The 20,165-nt window shown below is 46.7% G+C and overlaps 1 protein-coding gene across 7 annotated transcripts in view; it reads left to right on the top strand.

Moving 5' to 3' along the window:
• Nucleotides 1-20,165, top strand: part of adgb (androglobin) — a 513,562-nt gene that overhangs the window by 180,519 nt on the left and 312,878 nt on the right. For all 7 annotated transcript variants that reach the window (XM_070889961.1, XM_070889958.1, XM_070889959.1 and 4 more), the window contains 2 exons: nt 3,563-3,653; nt 5,230-5,365. In XM_070889961.1, coding sequence (XP_070746062.1) covers nt 3,563-3,653; nt 5,230-5,365 — 227 coding nt within the window. The remainder of the gene's footprint in view (nt 1-3,562; nt 3,654-5,229; nt 5,366-20,165) is intronic.

Here is a 20,165-nt window from a genome sequence, read left to right as displayed (position 1 = left end):
TTATTTATTGATTTAAAAAAAAAATTATTTCTTATTAATTTTTTTTGATTGATTTATTGGTTGATTTATTGATGTTTTTATCATTTATTATTGATGATGGCTCTTTATTTGTAAAACTGAAGTGTTTAATGTTTGTAAACTTCCTTTTAAACCACCCCCCCCCCCCCCCCGCCATTCCCTACGCCTGATTTGTAACCTACGCCTGATTTTCTAAAGTGTAGACAAGGTTTTTTCGAGCGTACAAAAATCTTCACTTATTCCATTCTAAGTTAGTTTGGAGTAAGTTTTCACTTCCGAAACTTTGAAAACAAGCGTAAGTGGCCGGACACACCCCCTTTTGAAAAAAAAATCCAAAGTGAAACTGTTCTAACTGACTAGAACCGGAGCAAACTAAATGCCGAGAATTTGAATTTCTAAGATACTCCGTTCTACACCAGTTGCTCCAAAAAATCAGGAGCAACTGAGGCCGAAACTTGGGCCCAATGTTTCAGGTCGATGACCCTTCGTCAGAACTGACAAAAGTTTGAAATGTAAGAGATTCTTTAGGAAGTGCAAGGGGCACTGAAAGGGGGAGGGGAGGTCTGTGATAGGGTGGAAGGCAGAAAAGATTTGAGAGACAAAAGGGATGATGGGCCAAATTGAGATGGTAATGGCATAAGTTAGGAAACAAAAGATGAGTGTAGATGGGGTGTGAATGGCAGAATAATTACCAGCTGCCATGAGATACAGAGAGAAAAAAAGGGATTGGGGGTGGGGTGGGCGTTGGTTTGTAAAAAAAATGGGAGGAAAGGGACCAAAATAATGGGCAGAGGTTATGTTCTGAAATTGTTGAACTCAGTGTTGAGTCCAGAAGGCTGTAAAGTGCCTAAACGAAAGATGAGATGCTGTTCCTCGAGCTTGCGTTAAGCTTCATTGGAACAGTGTAGGAAGCCGAGGATGGAGAGATCAGAGTGGGAGTGGAGCGGAGAATTAAAGTGACAGTTGACCGGAAGCTCAGGGTCATGCTTACGGACTGAACGGAGGTGTTCCGCAAACCGATCACCCAATCTGCGTTTGGTCTCCCCAATGTAGAGGAGACCACATCGTGAGCAGCGAATACAGTATACTAAATTGAAAGAAGTACAAGTAAATCACTGTTTCACTGGAATGAATGTTGGGCCCTGGACAGTGGGAAGGGAGGAGGTAAAAGGGCAGGTGTTGCATCTCCTGCACTTGCACGGGAAGGTGCCATGGGAAGGGGAGTGGGTGCTGGGGATGACTGCGGAATGGACCAGGGTGTCGCGGAGGGAGCGGTCCCTTCAGAATGCTGAGAGGGGAGCGGAGGGAAAGATGTGATTAGTGGTGGGATTACGCTGGAGGCGGCGGAAATGGCGGAGAAGAATCTATTGAATATGGAGGCTGGTAGGGGTGAGAGGTGAGAACATGGGGAAACCTGTCGTGGTTCTGAGAGGGAGGGGAAGGGATGAGAGCAGAAGTGCGGGAAATAGAACGGACACAGAGGAGGGCCATGTTAACCATGACGGAAGGGAATCCTCGGTTGAGAAAAAAGGAAGACATATCAGAGGCACTAGTGTGGAAGGTGGCGTTGGCAGAACAGATGTGACGGTGACGGAGAAACCGGGAGAATGAAATGGAGTCCTTACAGGATGCGGGGTGGGAGGAAGTGTAGTCCAGGTAGCTGTGAGAGTCAATGGGCTTATAGTGAGTGTTTGTCAATAATCTAACCCCCAAAATGGAGACGGAGAAGTCGAGGAAGGGAAGGGAAGAGGTGGAGATGGACCACGTGACGGTGAGGGAAGGGTGAAAATTGGATGCAAAGTGAATGCAATTTTCAAGTTCAGGGCAAGAGCAGGAAACGGCACCGATACAGTTATCAATGAAAAAGAGGTGAGGGAGGGAACCCGAGTAGGACTGGAACAAAGAATGTTCCACATATCCCACGAAAATGCAGGCATAGCTCGGACCCATGAAGGTTCCCATAGCAAGACCTTTAATTTGGAGGAAGTGAGTGGAGTCAAAGGAGAAGTTACTCAATGTGAGAATAAGTTCAGCCAGGCGGAGGAAGGTGGTGATGGATGGGGACTAGCTGGGCCTCTGCTCGAGAAAGAAGCGGAGCGCCCTCAGGCTATCCTGGTGGGGGATGGAGGTGTAGAGGGATTGGACGTCCATGGTGAAAAGGAGATGGTTGGGGTCGGGAAACTGTTAGTGACGGAGGGCGTCGGAGGAGTCGCGGATGTAGGTGGGAAGAGACTGGACAAGGAGAGAAAAAATAGAGTCAAGATAGGAAGCAATAAGTTCCGTGGGGCAAGAACAGGCTGAAACGATGGGTCTACCAGAGCAGTCCAGTTTGTGGATCTTGGGAAGGAGGTAGAAGCGGGCTGTGCGGTGTTGGAAATGGATAGGTAGCTGGCTTCAAGACAGAAAGCAGAGAATAGGGATAAAAGGTAGCGGCAGAAGGTGGGTAGTAGTGTTCCACAAGGATCAATGCTGGGACCACTGTTGTCACGATTTATATTGACAATTTAGACTTTGGAATCAAAAACACAATTTCTAAATTTGCAGATAACACCAAATTGGGGGGATAATTAATACTGAGGAGGACTGTAACAAATTCCAGGGAGACCTTAATAAACTTACAGAATTGGCATATAATTGGCAAATAAATTTCAAAACAGATAAATGTGAGGTATTACATTTTGGTACGAAGAATAGGGAGGTTATTTATTACTTGGAAGGTACGAGTCTGGGTGGGGTAGAGGAGTAAAGGGATCTCGGAGTACAAATATACAAATTACTAAAAGTAGTGGCACAGGTTAACAAGGCTATAAAAAAAAGCAAGCCAGGCACTAGGGTTTATTTCTAGAGGGATAGAATTGAAAAGTAGTGAAGTTATGCTAAACTTGTATTGAACTTTGGTTAGACCACACTTGGAATACTGCGTACAATTCTAGTTGCCATATTATAAAAAGGATATAGAGGCACTGGAGAGGTGCAGAGAAGATTTACAAGGATAATACCAGAAATGCGAGGGTATACCTATCAGGAAAGGATGAACAGGCTGGGTCTCTTTTCGCTTGAAAAAAGGCTGGGGGGTGACCTAATAGAGGTCTTTATCAAAACTTTTCATAATTTTAGAGTAGATACAGAGAGAATGTTTCCACTTGAGGGGAAGAGCATAACTAAAGGCCATCAATACAAGATAGTCACCAAGAAATTCACCAAGGGATTCAGAAGAAACTTCTTTATCCATTAACTTCTAATCCAGTAACATAGCCACGACACTACCATACCCATACACTTACCTACAATACCTGAAAACTATTTTACTATTGCACTACAATTATCCACTATCCTCTCCAATGACATTTTGGCTGCTCGAAGAGCAAGAAAAATGTGATTCTTTCATTGAAACACGTGTACTAAATTGCCCCTGTTTAAACAAGATTGTTACAACCATGTGACAAATCGTTTTCAACCTTTTTGTTTTTTTCATATTCATCAAAGTCTCTTCTTCTGGCAACTGATATAAGGAAAATGCTAAAACATTTTTTCTGATTGACAGAGCCCAAAGTAAAGAAGCCTGATCAATTTGTTGAAATTTCAAGCCCATTCCTTAACTACAAGATAGACACCACAGCCATGCCACCATTGAAGTGAGTATGACCACTCAGGCAAACTGTTCTGTTTTACTGTTGTTTTCTATCCTCCTCGGAAGAAATTATTGGCCCAGAATTTGCTGGAGCGGGGCATCTCGTGACATGCCCAAATTTGTTCGTTTTTTTTCCCTCACTCTTCAGCTCAAACATATTTTGTGCCGCAAATTGCAGGAAATGTGAGCAGGCAACAGGGCATCTGGAACCTTTGTGAATGACGGGACCAACAGAGTATCTCCTTAACCAATGAGATTTAAGGATAGAAGAAGAAACCGTCGGAACAATGGAGAAGGAAATAGGGTGAATTAGAGTCAAATTAGGTACAGAAAGAGAAATAGAGAGGGAAAGAAAGGTTGAATTAAGATAGAGAGATAAAAGAGACAGTAAAAAAAAATGTAAGTTTTAAATTTCTAGAAATAATTTTCGACCTGCAGGCGTGAAACTCCACAATTTCAATTGTTCCCTTTCTGGGTCGGGGAGGTTGAGTGACATTGCAGGAACATAAATCTTGTAATTAAAAGAGTCCTTGGGGTGGATTTTCCGGTCCATTGCGCTCTGTTTTTCACCCCAGAGCGACGACACTCTTTTTGACTCCATCCCGACCCGTTCAGCCCGAAACACGCCCCGCAGTGAACGCCTGGGAAATCGGGCGGTCCAACTATACCAAGAGGTAAGTAATGCAATCCTAACGTAAGTTTGATTGTCTTCTCTTTTAATTTTTTTTGCGATTTATGTTGTGGTGGCGTGGGCTATGTATTGGGAATGTTTTTGTAGGGTTTTTTCATTTTTTTTTTCTTCCCCAGGCATCTCTCGGAGCCCTCCCGGGCTGGCTCTTTAGCTTGGGATTTTCCCATGCTAACACCCAAGAGAGGTGTGCAATTCCTCCCTTAGTGCTACGCCCCAGACTCGGCCCAGCTGCCCACTTTTGATGACTGAAGCGCAAACTATTCCCAGCCGCCAACGTTATCGCCCCGCCGCCATTACCGCCCCGAAATCACCAAAGCCGAAAATCCAGCCGCTTATGTCATTAAGTATGAGCCCTAACTTTCTGCGGCAAGTTTAGTACTTTTAACAGCACAATGCAGCAATTTCTTGAAACTCATTGGGAGTTGTCAGCCCGCTCCTGTTATTGTGCGGCTAGTGTTGAAGTGGAAAATTTGTGGCGATTAGCAAGTCACTCTGAATCTCTTCCTTGCCACATATTGCTGGATTATTTACACACTAATAACAGTGTGCGCATTTAACTCACCATTATTTCCCCAGCAAAGTCTGGGACACTTTCTTGCATTTTAATAGCATATACTGATACCATTAGCGCTGTCTGATAACACTCCTGTGAAGCACCTTGGGACGTTTTACCACATTAAAGGAGCTCCATAAATGCAAGTTGGTTGTGTTGTAATTGGATGGCATCATACCATAACTAAACCATTTTGCAAGAATACTCTGGTCTTCTGAGTTGAAATTCCTAAACCCAGCCTCTCTGGATACATGGGATCAATACTCCTCTTTTAACACAAAACAGATGTCTAGAATCAATAGCATAGTTTCCAAATATCTTATTTCCCACCCCCAGAAGCGAACATCAGCTCTTGATTAACAAAGCTACCACCTCCAGCCTGGCAGCTGTAAGCGAAAAGGAAGAGACACTTGATGAAAGTGAGGATGCTGACCAAAACATAAAGCATCTGGAGCAGCTTTCCTTTGCAGAGGTAAAACAATCTGTACTCAAAACTAATTGTCTGGAGTCAGAAATATCCGCTAATTAATTTGCCCACCTGTGAATCAAAAGATTTCTAATTAGGTCTGTTTCTACAATGTTATTTTGAATGACGACAGATATGAAGTGAATGAAAATGTATCACATTGATGTGTCTGTTGAGTACTGATTTCCAGAATCATTAAATCTTAAGGCACAGGAGGCCATTTGACACATCATGCCTGTGCCGGCTTTTTGAAAGAGCTATGCAATTAGTCCCAATTCCCTGCTCTTTCCCCATAGACCCTTTTTAAAATTTTCCCTTTTCAAGTAAATATCCAATTTCCTTTTGAATCTACTGCTACCACCCTTTCAGTTAGTGCATTCCAGATCATAACAAACTTGCTGCGTTAAAAAAAAAAGTCTCCTCGTCGTCCCCGGGTTCATTTGCCAATTACCATAAATCATTGTCTCTGGGTAGCGAACTTCCTGCCAGTGGAACCAGCTTCACCCTATCGACTCTATCAAAACCCCTCATAATTTTAGATTTAGTGCTTCATCGTGTTGTTGAAATTGTTACTGTTACCTCCAGTGATTCTTACTTCTGGCAGTGTGGCCAGGAATAGTGTTTTATATGTAAATATTGTAACTGTGTAAGACTTGCCACCAGAGGGCGCAATTGTTGGAGGCCAAGGGTCACCTGCATACCTTGTGCAAGGGAGTATAAAAGGTTGTCTGCCATGCTGCTTAGGCACTCTGGAGTTGTATTAAAGAGACTAAGGTCACATCAGTTTTAGCTCACAGTACTCAGTCTTGTGGAGTATACGTAACAATTGCCGACTGTCATGTATTTCACCATCTTGCAATGACAATAGTTATGTAACTGTAACTCATGCACACTGTACCTGTACCCTTGAAATGCACACCCTGACCACGGGGTGAGCTTGCGGGAGACACTCCTCACCTGGGTTTCCAGGTATAAAAGGGGAGGTCCCACCCAGGGTCAGCACTCCTTGGTCCTGGGAATAAAGTGAAGGTCACAGAGTGACCGTGTCTGACATATACATGCCTCGTGTGAGTTTGTAACAAGGTGCAGAGATACTACAGCGACGAGTAACAGATTACGAGCTTTCACACGGTCATGGCTGCCGTTGGTATTTTAGAGAGATTTGTAGAGGGTGATGATTGGGAAGCCTTCGTTGAGCGCCAACGAGCTGGATGGGGACGATACAGCGATCTAGCGCAGGGTGATTCTCCTCACCGTGTGTGGGTTCACAATATATGGCCTCATCAAGAATCTGCTAGCACCGGAGAAACCAGCGGAGAAGACATATACAGAGTAGTGTACGCTAGTTCGAGAACACCTCAAGCCGAAAGAGAGCATCTTAATGGCCAGGTATCACTTCTACATGCACCACCGCTCCAAGAGCCAGGACATGGCGAGTTATGTCGCCGACCTGAGATGCCTTGCGGGAACTTGCGAATTTGCTGGATTTTTGGGGGAAATGCTGCGGGACTTTTTTGTGCTTGGTATTGGCCATGAGGTCATTCTTCGCAAGCTGCTGTCCACCGAATCCCTAGACCTGAGCAAGGCCATTACGATAGCCCAGGCATTCATATCCACGAGCGATAATACCAGACAGCTATCTTCCCAGCATCGAAGCTCACCAACAAGTACTATGCATAAAATAACATCGTTAGCAGGCAGAACTGCATATGTCAGGGCCTACACGTCTGCAGCTGCAAGACCTAGGATGATTCAGAGTCATCCATTGGGCGTGAATCCAAATCCATTAGCACCATAATGGCGCTGCGGGGGTAATCATCGAGCCCATCAATGTCGATTCAAGCACTACATGTGCAAAGGCTGCGAAACAATGGGGCACCTCCAGCAAATGTGCGAGAGTGCTGCGACTCACTACGTGGCAGAGTCGGCAGAGGATGATCGATCCAGCGCGGATCACGCAAAACAAACAAAAGTGGCAACTCAACCCGAGGAACAAGTGTATGGGGTACACACCTTCACCACCAAGAGCCCTCCTATTATGCTGAAAGTCAAATTGAATGGTATTCCGGTATCAATGGAGTTGGACACAGGGGCGAGTCAGTCAATTATGAGCCAGAAGGCTTTTGAGAAACTGTGGGACAACAAGGCACAAAGGCCCAAACTGAGCCCGATTCAGAAAAAGCTGCGTACCTACACCAAAGAGTTCATACCAGTCATTGGCAGTGCGGCAGTTAAGGTATCGTATGATGGATTTATCACTGTGGATTGTACCAGGCGATGGCCCAATGCTATTCGGCAGAAGCTGGCTGGGAAAGATTCGATGGAACTGAGACAACATCAAAGCACTATCTTCAGTGGATGATGTCTCGTACACCCAAGTGCTGAGCAAGTTTTTGTCGCTATTTGAACCAGGCATCGGCAACTTCACAGGCGCCAAGTGTAGATCCATCTCGTCTCCGATGCAAGGCCCATTCATCACAAGGCTCGAGCGGTTCCATATATGATGAGGGTGAAAGTCGAGATCGAACTGGACAGACTTCAATGAGAGGGAATCATATTGCCAGTCGAGTTCAACGCGTGGGCCAGTCCGATTGTTCCGGTGTTGAAAAGCGATGGCACAGTCAGAATCTGCGGAGACTACAAGGTAATGATTAACAGAGTCTCGTTACAGGACCAGTACCTGCTACCCAAGGCAGATGACCTGTTCGCAACGTTAGCAGGGGGGAAGTCGTTCACCAAGTTGGACCTAACCTCCACCTACATGACACAGGAGCTGGCTGAATCTTCGAAAAGATTGACGTGCACCAACACGCACAAAGGACTGTTTATATACAACAGGTGCTTTTTTGGGATTCGCTTGGCTGCTGCCATCTTCCAGAGGAACATGGAGAGTCTGCTGAAATCGGTTCCGCGCACCATTGTGTTTCAAGATGACATCCTGATCATCAGTCGTGACACCACCGAACACCTGCACAACCTGGAAGAGGTTCTAAGTCGACTAGACAAAGTGGGACTCAGGCTGAAATGCTCCAAGTGTGTTTTCTTGGCGCCAAAGGTCGAATTTTGGGGGAGAAAGAGACAGATGGCATCAGACCCACGGACTCAAAGTCAGAGGCCATCAAGAATGCATCCAGACCACAGAATGTGATGTAACAATGTTCGTTCCTGGGACTCTTCAACTATTTTGGTAACTTTCTACCCGGGTTAAGCACTTTGCTGGAACCATTGCACATGTTGCTATGTAAGGGTTTGGGGTAAATCTCAAGAGACAGCTTTTGAGAAGGCCAGAGACCTACTTTGTTCCAATAAGTTACTTGTACTGTATGACCCGTGTAAACGATTAGTGCAAGCTTGTGATGCATCTTTGTATGGGGTTGGCTGTGTGTTACAGCAAACCAATGTATCGGGCAAACTTCAACCGGTTGCATACGCGGCTAGAAGTCTGTCTAGGGCTGAGAGAGCCTACAGTATGGTCGAGAAAGAGGCGGTAGCATGTGTATATGGGATTAAGAAAATGCACCAATTGGACTTCGGTTTGAGCTTGAAACCGACCACAAACGGCTCATTTCACTGTTTTCAGAAAGCAAATATATAAACACCAACGCTTTGTCTCGCATCCAAAGATGGGCACTAACATTGTCCGCTACAGACCAGGCATGGAGAATTGTGCTGATGCCCTCAGTCGGCTATCATTGCCCACTACCGGGGTGGAAATGGCGCAGCCCGCAGACTTGCTTCTGGTCATGGATGCTTTTGAGAGTGTGGGGTCACCTGTCACTGCTCGCCAGATCAGGACCTGGACCAGCCAGGATCCTATGCTATCACTTGTAAAAAGTTACGTCCTCAATGGGAGCTGGTCGGCCGTTCCCAGTTAAATGCTAGATGAAATTAAGCCATTTCACCGACGCAAAGATGAAATGTCCATCCAGTCGGATAGTCTCTTATGGGATAATCGCGTGGTTTTGCCAAAAAAGGCAGCGAAACGTTTATACGCGACTTACACAACACACATCCAGACATAGTCATGACGAAGGCTATAGCCAGGTCGCATGTTTGGTGGCCTGGCATTGACTCGGACTTAGTCATGCGTACACCAGTGCAACACGTGCTCACAACTGAGCAATGCACCAAGAGAAGCTCCATTGAGTCTGTGGTCATGGCCCTTCAAACCGTGGTCCAGGATCCACGTAGATTTTGCTGGCCCCTTTCTCAGAAAGATGTTTTTAGTTGTAGTGGACGCTTACTCTAAATGGATTGAATGCGTAATCATGTCATCCAGCACATCCACTGCCACCATTGAAAGCCTCCGGGCTATGTTCGCCACCCATGGTTTGCCCAACGTCGTTGTCAGTGACAATGGACTGTGTTTCACCAGCTCGGAATTCAACAAGTTTATGACCTGCAAGGCATCAAGCATGTCAGGTCTGCCCCGTCAAAGCCTGCATCCAACGGTCAAGCGGAACGGGCAATCCAAACTATCAAGCAGAGCTTGAAACGCATGATGGGAGGCTCCTTGCAGACCCGCTTATCTTGGGTTCTGCTCAGCTACCGGACATGACTCCACTCGCTCACTGGGGTTCCCCCTGCAGAATTGTTAATGAAGAGAGCCCTCAAAACCAGGCTCTCCCGAGTCCACTTGGACCTAAATGATCATGTGGAAACCCAGCATCACCGACAAAACATGTACCACAATCGCGCGGCTGTATCGCGTGACATTGATGTTAACGACCCTTTGTTTGTCCTGAATTATGGTCATGGCCCTAAATGGGTCGCTGGCACTGTCATGGCCAAGTAGGGGAATAGAGTGTTTATAGTCAAACTATTGAATGAACAAACGTGCAGAAAGCATTTGGATCAGACCAAACTGCGGTTCATCGACAACCAGGAATAACCTGAAGAGGACATCACCATCATCGACCCACCAACACAAACCCAACCAGCAATCGACCTCGCAGTCAATCAAGAGGATGAACCCACCATTCCCAACAGTCCTGTCAGACCAGCCGTGCCACAGTGCAGCAATGGTCCGACCAACTCACTCATGCCAGAGTTTGAACTCAGACGATCAACCAGGGAGCGTAGGGCCCCGGATCGTTTCAACTTGTAAATAATTTGTATAAAACACTTTTGGGGGGGGGGGGAGTGATGTCATGTATGTAAACATTGTAACTGTGTAAGACTTGCCACCAGAGGGCGCAACTGTTGGAGGCCCAAGGGTCACCTGCATACCTCGTGCAAGAGAGTATAAAAGGTTGTCTGCCATGCTACTTAGGCACTCTGGAGTTGTATTAAAGAGACTAAGGTCACATCAGTTTTAGCTCACAGTACTCAGTCTTGTAGAGTTCTAACAAATAGAAACAACAAGTTCTAACATGCTCTGAATGGTCAGTTTTCCTCTCTTTCATTAAAAAACATCTAGAATTTTCACAACACAAAAGCAAAATACTGCAGATGCAGAATCTGGAATAAAAACAGAAAATGCTGGCACCCTCAGCAGGTCAGGCAACATCTGCGGAGAGAAAGCAGAGTTAACGTTTTGGGTGACCCGATGCTGCCTGACCTGCTTAGATTTTCAGCATTTTCCAGAATTTTCCACAACTAAACTTCATTTACTTCACCCGAAAGTCCTAAAGTTCATGGTTTATGTTATCAAGTTTTAACCCCAAAATATTGAATTATATCATGCTTTGTCACAGCACTGCAAAGGAGGCAGGCACACGGGTTTTCTCGCTCTCTCTCTCCAATATAAGAGTAAAGGACTTGATAATAGATTTAATAAAACATGTTAACATTTTTTTAAATTAATACTCCAATTGTTTTATAGACCATTGATCAAAAAACAAAGAAACTCAGAAATCCTATTTCAGTATGAGGAAAGAGCCCTCAAGTTTTACGCTGAAAGAATCATCTCGATGCATGCTGGGAATCCCTACACTCTTGTGCATGCTTAAACTGTGGCCTCCTTTGTTACTGGTTTAGTTGGGAACATCTTCCCAGTGCAGACATTTACTTAACACATGTGTGACACCAGAGTGTAACACAGGATGACAGGAAATGTTGCATCTGAAGTGCAACAGGCAGAAAGTGTACTATTGCAATAATATCGAGATGCAATATTTTGGATATTAGTCAGGACTAATAGGACAGATAAATTTGCAAACAAGCACAGATGTGTGCATTTATTTGCATTATTTCTGTTGAGAGGACAGGAAATACCAAATACCAATTCTGATGTATGTGTCCTACAGGAAGGAATCTGCACTAAGACACGGAAGGAGCAAGAGAGAGCATCTGGGGGGCAAAATGCTGGTACTTAGCGCCCCCCCACGGGTGCTAATGGGAGGCACCAACAGGGAGCAAATTAGGTTTTGTCCAGGCGCGGCGAGAACAGCACCTTCTGCTAAATTAGGCGGGGGCTTTGTGGCGGCACTAACAGGTAGCGCCCCGCTCGATTGTACCCAGCGATGATGGCGTCATCACTGCGCGCAGCGCCCCATTACTGGCCTGGAAGCTAAATTCAGTCATACCCCCTGTGTTCCCACCTGGCACTGAGAACGGCAGCTTCAGCTGTTGAGTTTCAGTCAGGAGTCGACTGGAGGAAGGCTATTTAAAGGCGCCACCTTTGGAAAAAATTTTAGTCGGCCATTACTGCTTGCAGCTTACTTCTACGTAGGCAGACAGGCTTTTTGACAGATTTCAGCAATTTTGAGTTGAAGGAGTGTTCTGGCTGTTAAACATTCCTGTCTTTCATTGAGGGCAGATTTGAAACAGCAACGTTGATATTGTTTCATGTGGGCTGTGTTGGCACTCGACCTCCTGCTCCGACGTCACCGTCAGAGGCAACTTAGGCAGAGAGAAAGGCAGAGAAAAAGGCATCAAAATGCAGCCAGAGGGAGGAGGCCCAACATGGCTGTCTACAGGAGACCTTACCGTCATGGGGTTTTCTGGCAGCAGTTCTCCTACATCAGTTTCACTGAGGAACAGTGTGTTCAAAGGCTGTGCTTCACCAAGGACATGGTCACAGAGCTCTGCCACCTCCTGCAACCAGACCTCGAGCCTCAGACCAGGGTGAAGAGAGTTCTCTCAGTCAAGGTCACCATTGCGCTCAATTTCTATGCCAGCAGATCCTTCCAGTGTGTGACAGGAAACACCTCCAACATCTCCTAATTTGACGTCCATTGCTCCATCCGCAAGGTCACAGACGCTCTGTACAAGAAGGAGAAGGAATACATTTCCTTCCCCATGACCAGTGAGAAGCAGCACGAGCGTGCATGTGGCTTTAGCAGGATAGCGGGGTTCCCCATGGTGCAGGGCGCCATTGACTGCACCCATGTCGCTTTGCGGGCACCGCATACCAATCCTGAGGTATTCCGTAACCGCAAAGGCTACCACTCACTGAATGTGTAATTGGTGTGCGACCACACATGCAGAATCCTTACCGTCAATGCCCGCTATCTTGGCATCAGCCACGATGCATTCATCCTGCACCAAACTGGTGTGCCAGCTCTCTTCCAGCCACTACATCAAGCTCGTGGCTGGCTGCTCGGAGACAAGGGCTATCCGCTCTCCACCTGGTTCATGACTCCCCTCCGCAACTCCACCCCTCCTGCCCAGCACTCCTATAATGACAGCCATGCTGCCACCAGGGACATCATTGAGTAGACCATTGGAGTGTTCAAGCAATGGTTCTGCTGCCTTGACCGTTCGGGAGGAGCCCTACAGTACTCAGCTGAGGGGATGACCCTTTTCGTCATCGTCTGTTGCATGCTGCACAACTTGACCATCATGAGGGCGCAGCCATTGCCACCAGGCATGGCTCCACCACCTCAGGAGGAGGATGAGAAGGAGCAGCAACAGCAGCAATGGAGGAGGCAGCCATTCAATCTTAATTCTGCAAGGACTTTCAACAGACTTCAGTTCCAGTGAATTCCATCCCACTTCCCGGTTGCTCTGTATGTCGCTATCAGCACATCAAGTTACCCTTCCATGCCATAGCCCCAAAACTGAAATGAGAGACACCACCAAAGATGCAATAATCCAAATAAAATTTATCTCATAACATTTAACAGTATCATAAACGGCAATTATATTTAAGAATCACCCTTGTGCAATACCTTATATCCCCTCTTAACACTCGGTTTACCTATTCTAGAGCTCCTCTGCAGTGTGTCCCCTGTAGCTGCAGCAGGGCTGGTGGAAGGCTGCTGAGTGTCAGTGCCTGAGACCAGAGATGGCCTTGCAGGATGCCCTCGACCAGCTCTGGGCCTGGAGGCCCGCTGTAGACTGCACTAAATCAGGCTGGCGGCGGCAGTCTGGGCTGGCTGGGTGACAGGCACCGCCAAGTACAATGGTGGAGAGACAGTGGTGGGCTCAGGAATGCTGTCATCCTGAGAGAGGACAGCATGTTCCTGCTCCACTGACCCACTGCCACTTCCCCAGGGCAGAACTTCAGCATCCCCACCAATCTGCTGGGGCACAGATTGGTGGCCTGCTACGACACCGTGAGATCCCCGGTGGACTGTGGTGGACTCAGCGGCAATGGCAGCAGTCAGACCACGCATGGCATCTAGCTGAGACTGCATGAAAGCAGTCTGAGACTCGATGCCACCAACCATTGTCTGTATTACAGCACTAAGGCATTGCGTTGCTTCCGCCTGTGCTGCAGTGGAAGCTGCCACATCACCCATGACATGAATAATGAGGTCTGGATCCGCACGGTCTCTCTGGGAGTCCACTATCGTCTGTGGACTGGAAATGATGGGCTCCATGGTGTGGGCAGAGCTCTGTGCAATGTTGGAGGCGGACTCCTCTACACTCTTTACCATTGCTGAGAGGCTCTCGGGCACCCGTGCCATTGCACCTATCATGTCAGAGTACAGGGCCATCACTCTTCTTGTGAACACCTCCCTATCGGGATCCTTACCTGAGCAGAACTCATGCGCGAAATCTCCCTCCAGGGAGCTGGCTCCCGAACTATCCTTTCCCACTGACCTTGCTGCAGCTCGCTGATTATCACCCAATGCAGACCCCTCTCCTAAGCTAACCTCTAAGAACCGCGTAGTGTCGGTCTCTGAATTGGTGTCTGCAGGTGAGAGATGCAATGCGGCAGTGCTTGGGTCCTCCTCCTTTTCTCCCTCGTCAGTGTAAGGGGGGTGGGGGCTCAGGTACATGTTGCACATCTACTTGCTAATAATCTGAAAGCATAAATGACACAAGACTCTGGTAAAGGTGAGGGCAGGGGGACAGGAATGGAGCAAGGAAGGCAGACAGTATCAGGAGCTGGAAAGTGATAAAGCCTTCGGGTGCGATGGGGAAGTGGGATGAGAAAAGGAGTGGGGATAAAGATACGGTTGTTGCTAGCGGGGTCGACAACTCCACTGGCCACAGCGTGTACCATCTGCAGGCCAATCAGCCGCAGGACTCACTTCTCCAGGTCAGACAGTGGAGATTCACCCCCACCAATCCTCTGTTGCTCCCTCCGATTATATGCCATTTTGGCCGGCAAAAGAAAGGAATTTGTGTGAGTAAGAGTCCAGCTATGTATGTGGGAGATATGACTGCCGTTGTTGAATACTTCTGAATGTAGGCAAGGCATGAGATGAGGATGTGAGTTTGAGCAGCTGCACATGTTTAGTGGGTCAGTGGTGGGAGAGTGATGGTTTTTGCAGTGTGCACAGACAGAGTTTAAGAGGCTGGTTTGTAGGAGTTGTGGAAGCATGCACTCACCTTCATAATCCGATTACGGTTGTTGAACTTCTTCCGGCACCATGTGAGGGTTCGATTGACTACAGTGCTGGCCGACACCTCCTTGGCCACTTCTCTCCACATGGCCCTGAAGACCTCTGGCAATGGCCTCCTTCCAGGTGCGGGGAACAGTGCATCCCTCTTTGTCTCCACTGCCCCCAGCAATGCCTCCAGAGCCACGTCATTGAATCGCCTTGCCCTCTCCCTTCCTGCAGGATTTGCAGCAGCCATCCCAGAAAGTTGTTGCATCAGCTCACAGCTCGCCCTCAAATGCAGCACTGCTGAAAATGAGCACGTGCAACTTGATATAACCTCCCCTTTAAGAGCTGGAATCAGCCAGTGTCAAGTATTAAAGGATGATTGCTGAATATAAGTTACCTGAAATTGGGTAACGCTCTGCTATTCATGCCCCTGCAGTGCCCCACTGAGATCATTAACGCCTCATTTACCGCCCCCTTCCTGCCTGGGGCACTAAAGCCCAATTTAGCAGAAGTTAGCAATCGTTTGTATGGGGCTTGTCATGTATGTATGCTTGGGGTTACTAGCCACCAGGTGGCGCCACTGTGAGAGGTCATTGGGCTGTACGCACATGTGTGCGGCCCAGGTATAAAAGGCAAGCCATCATATAATGTAATCACTTTGGGCCCTAAAAAAGCAGAGCCAGGTTTGTACCTGTGTTAGTTTATAGTATTCAGTCTATCGAGTTATTACATACATAACATTTGGCGACGAGATAACTTAAGAACCTTCGCATGCAAAAATAAGCACAATTCGAATTTTGGAGAGATTCATGGAGGCAGAGGACAGGGCAGATTGTGTAGCTTGCCTGGGCCAGTACTTCGTGGCCAATAAAATGGAGGAACCCACTGATGTAGTTAGGCGCAGGGCGGTCTTCCTCAGATTTGTGGTCTGAAAATCTATGGACTCATAAAGAATCTTCTCTCGCCTACAGTCCAACGGACAAGGACTATGAGGAATTGTGTGCTCTGGTACGTGACCATCTCAAACCAGAAGAAGGCATCATTATCTCACAATATCGATTCTACAAGCACGCTCGTTCTGAGGGCCAGGATGTGTTGGAATTCGTTGCTGACCTAAGACGTCTAGCTGGACCATGTAAGTTCGAAAACGTGTTGGAAGACATGCTGGGGGACTTCTTTGTGATCAGCATAAACCACGAGGTGATCCTGCGTAAGCTACTGGCGGCGGAGATGCAGGATTTGAGCAAGACCATCACGATTGCCCAGGCATGCATGATGACGGATAAAAACTTAAACCAGATATCATCGAAAAATCGGAGCTCGGTAAGTACTGTAAACAAGATTGTATCGTAGTTTGGCAAAGCTGCATATGGTATGGTCTACACGACTGCGTATGCGAAACCTGTGGCTGCCCAAAGTCTGCCAACGGGAATGAATCCGATTTCACCGTGTTGGCGTTGTGGGGGCAATCATCGGGCTCATCAGTGTCGGTTTAAACAGTACATTTGTAAAGGCTGTTCGAGACTCGGGCATCTCCAGCGCATGTGTCCGCAACTGAGCAAGCGTGCTGCGACACACCACGTGGAGGATGATGACCAGTATAGCGAGAATCCGGATATGCAATTCGAGATACCAGAGGAGGAAGTGTATGGACTGTGTTCGTTCCTAACAAAGAGCCAACCGACAATGATTAATGTGAAACTTAACGGTGTGCCGGTACCGATGGAATTGGACACGGGTGCGAGTCAATCAATAATGAGCCAGAGGATGTTCGACAAGCAGTGGGATACTAAGGCTGTGAGGACTAAGCTGAGTCCAGTCAATGCCAAGTTGCGTACGTACACTAAAGAACTCATAATGGTAATTGGCAGTGCAGTAGTCAAGATGTCGTATGATGGTGCAGTTCATGATTTACCATTATGGATTGTTCCAGGCAATGGTCCAATGCTGTTCGGCAGGAAATGGCTAGAAAAAATAAATTGGAATTGGAACGATATCAAAGCGTTGTCGTCGGAGGTTGATACTCCATGTGCTCAAGCGCTGAGCAAGTTCCCCTCGCTGTTTGAACCAGGCATCGGCAATGTCATGCGAGCCAAGGTGCAGATCCATGTGGACTCGGATTCAAGACCCATCCATCATAAAGCTCGGGCGGTTCCGTACATGATGAGGGATAAGGTCGAAATCGAACTGGACAGACTCCAGCGTGAAGGGGTCATATCACCGGTCGAATTTAACGAATGGGCCAGATCCATTGTTCCTGTGTTGAAGAGTGATGTCACTGTCAGGATTTGTGGAGATGACAAGGTTACGATCAACCGAGTTTTGAAACAGGATCAATACCTGTTACCGAAGGCTGATGACCTGTTTGCAACGCTAGCCAGGGGGAAGTCGTTCACTAAACTGGATCTGACGTCGGCCTACATGACACAGGAGCTAGTCGAGGCGTCGAAGAAACTTACGTGCATCAACACTCATAAAGGACTGTTTATCTACAACAGGCCTCCTTTTGGAATTCGCTCGGCTGCAGCCATATTTCAGAGGAACATGGAGAGTTTATTGAAGTCCGTTCCTAGAAACGTTGTGTTCCAAGATGACATCTTGGTCACAGGTCATGACACCGCTGAATATATGAACAACCTGGAAGAGGTTCTACATCGTCTGGACAAAGTGGGACTCAGACTGAAATGTTCGAAGTGTGTCTTCGAAGTCGAATTCCTATGGAGGAAAATTGCTGCTGACGGCATCAGACCTACGGACTAGAAAACCAAGGCCATCAAAAATGCACCCAAGCCTCAGAATGTGACAGAGCTGCGTTCGTTCCTTGGTCTACTCAACTACTTCGGTAATTTCCTACCTAGATGGAGCACTTCTTTAGAGCCACTGCACATGCTGCTAAGAAAAGGCGACAACTGGGTTTGGGGTGCGTCTCAAGATCAAGCTTTTGAGAAAGCTACTAATCTGCTTTGCTCTAACAATCTGCTGGTAATTATGATCCATGTAAGTGTCCAGTATTGGCCTGTGATGCTTCGTCATATGGAGTTGGATGCGTGCTCCAACAAGCTAATGAGTCGGGTAAACTACAACCTGTTGCGTATGCCTCTAAAAGTTTGCCAAAGGCAGAAAGAGCCTACAGCATGGTAGAAAAAGAAGCATTAGCCTATGTGTATGGGGTTAAAAAGATGCATCAGTACGTATTTGGTCTTCGATTTGAACTTGATGGTATGTTGCCTCCCTGGTCAAGGATGTCTCGGAGCAGCTGCAGGACATTTTGGAGGGGGAGGGTGAATAGCCAGTTGTCGTGGTACATATAGGTACTAACGATATAGGTCCTACAAGCTGAGGTCCTACAAGCTGAATTTAGGGAACTAGGAGTTAAATTTAAAAAGTAGAACCTCAAAGGTAGTAATCTCAGGATTACTACCAGTGTCACGTGCCAGTCAGAGTAGGAATTGCAGGATAGCTAAGATGAATATGTGGCTTGAGGAGTGGTGCAGAAGGGAGGGATTCAAATTGCTGGGACATTGGAACCGTTTCTGGGGGAGGTGGGACCAGAACAAACCGGATGGTCTGCACCTGGGCAGGACTGGAACCAATGTCCTAGGGAGAGTGTTTGCTAGTGCTGTTGGGAAGGGGTTTAAACTAATATGGCAGGGGGATGGGAACCTATGCAGGGAGACAGAGGGAAGTAGAATGGGGGCAGAAGCAAAAGATAGAAAGAAGAAAAGTAAAAGTGGACAGCAGAGAAACCCAAGGCAAAAATCAAAAAGGGCCATATTACAGCAAAATTCTAATGGGGCAAAGTGTGTTAAAAAGACAAGCCTGAAGGCTCTGTGCCTCAATACAAAAATTATTCGTAAAATGTTGGACGAATTAACTGCGCAGGCAGCAGTTAACGAATATGATAAAATTGGCATCATGGAGACATGGCTCTAGGGTGACCAAGGCTAGGAACTCAACATCCAGGGGTATTCAACATTCAGGAAGGATAGACAGACAGGAAAAAGAGGTGGGGTAGCATTGCTGGTTAAAGAGGAAATGAACGTAATAGTAAGGAAGGACATTAGCTTGGATGATGTGGAATCAGTATGGGTGGAACTGCGGAATACCAAAGGGCAGAAAACGCTAGTGGGAGTTATGTACAGGCCACCAAACAGAAGTAGTGAGGTTGCGGACAGCATCAAACAAGAAATTAGGAATGCATGCAATAAAGGTACAGCAGTTATCATGGGCAACTTTAATCTACATATAGATTGGGCTAATCAAACTGGTGGCAATACGGTGGAGGAGGATTTCCTGGAGTGTATTAGGGGTGGTTTTCTATACCAATATGTCGAGGAACCAACTAGAGGGCTGGCCATCCTAGACTGGGTGATGTGTAATGAGAAAGGACTAATTAGCAATCTTGTTGTGTGAGGCCCCTTGTCGAAGAGTGACCATAATATGGTAGAATTCTTTATTAAGGTGGAGAGTGACGCAGTTGATTCACAGACTAGGGTCCTGAACTTAAAGAAAGGTAGCTTCGATGGTATGAGATGTGAATTGGCTAGAATAGACTGGCGAATGATACTTAAAGGGTTGACGGTGGATAGGCAATGGCAAACATTTAAAGATCACATGGATGAAGTTCAACAATTGTACATCCCTGCCTGGAGGAAAAATAAAACGGGGAAGGTGGGTCAACCGTGGCTAACAAGGGAAATTAAGGATAATGTTAAATCCAAGGAAGAGGCATGTAAATTGGTCGGAAAAAGCAGCAAACCTGAGGATTGGGAGAAATTTAGAATTCAGCAAAGGGTTTAATTAGGAGGGGGAAATAAGTATGGCTTGCTGGGAACATAAAAGCTGACTGCAAAAGCTTCTATAGATATGTGAAGAGAAAAAGATTAGTGAAGACAAACACCTTCCCCGTTTTATTTTTCCTCCAGACAGGGATGTACAATTGTTGAAGTTCATCCATGTGATCTTTAAATGTTTGCCATTGCCTATCCACCGTCAACCCTTGTAAGTATCATTCGCCAGTCTATTCTAGCCAATTCACATCTCATGTGGAGAGGCGTCGGGAGTTCGTTGGTGAGGCCTAT

This window comes from Pristiophorus japonicus, chromosome 9 (genome assembly GCF_044704955.1).
Source record: "Pristiophorus japonicus isolate sPriJap1 chromosome 9, sPriJap1.hap1, whole genome shotgun sequence".
Lineage (NCBI taxonomy): Eukaryota > Metazoa > Chordata > Chondrichthyes > Pristiophoridae > Pristiophorus > Pristiophorus japonicus.
The sequence above is the reverse complement of the archived record's forward strand: the minus strand, read 5'-3'. Positions and strand labels throughout refer to the sequence as shown.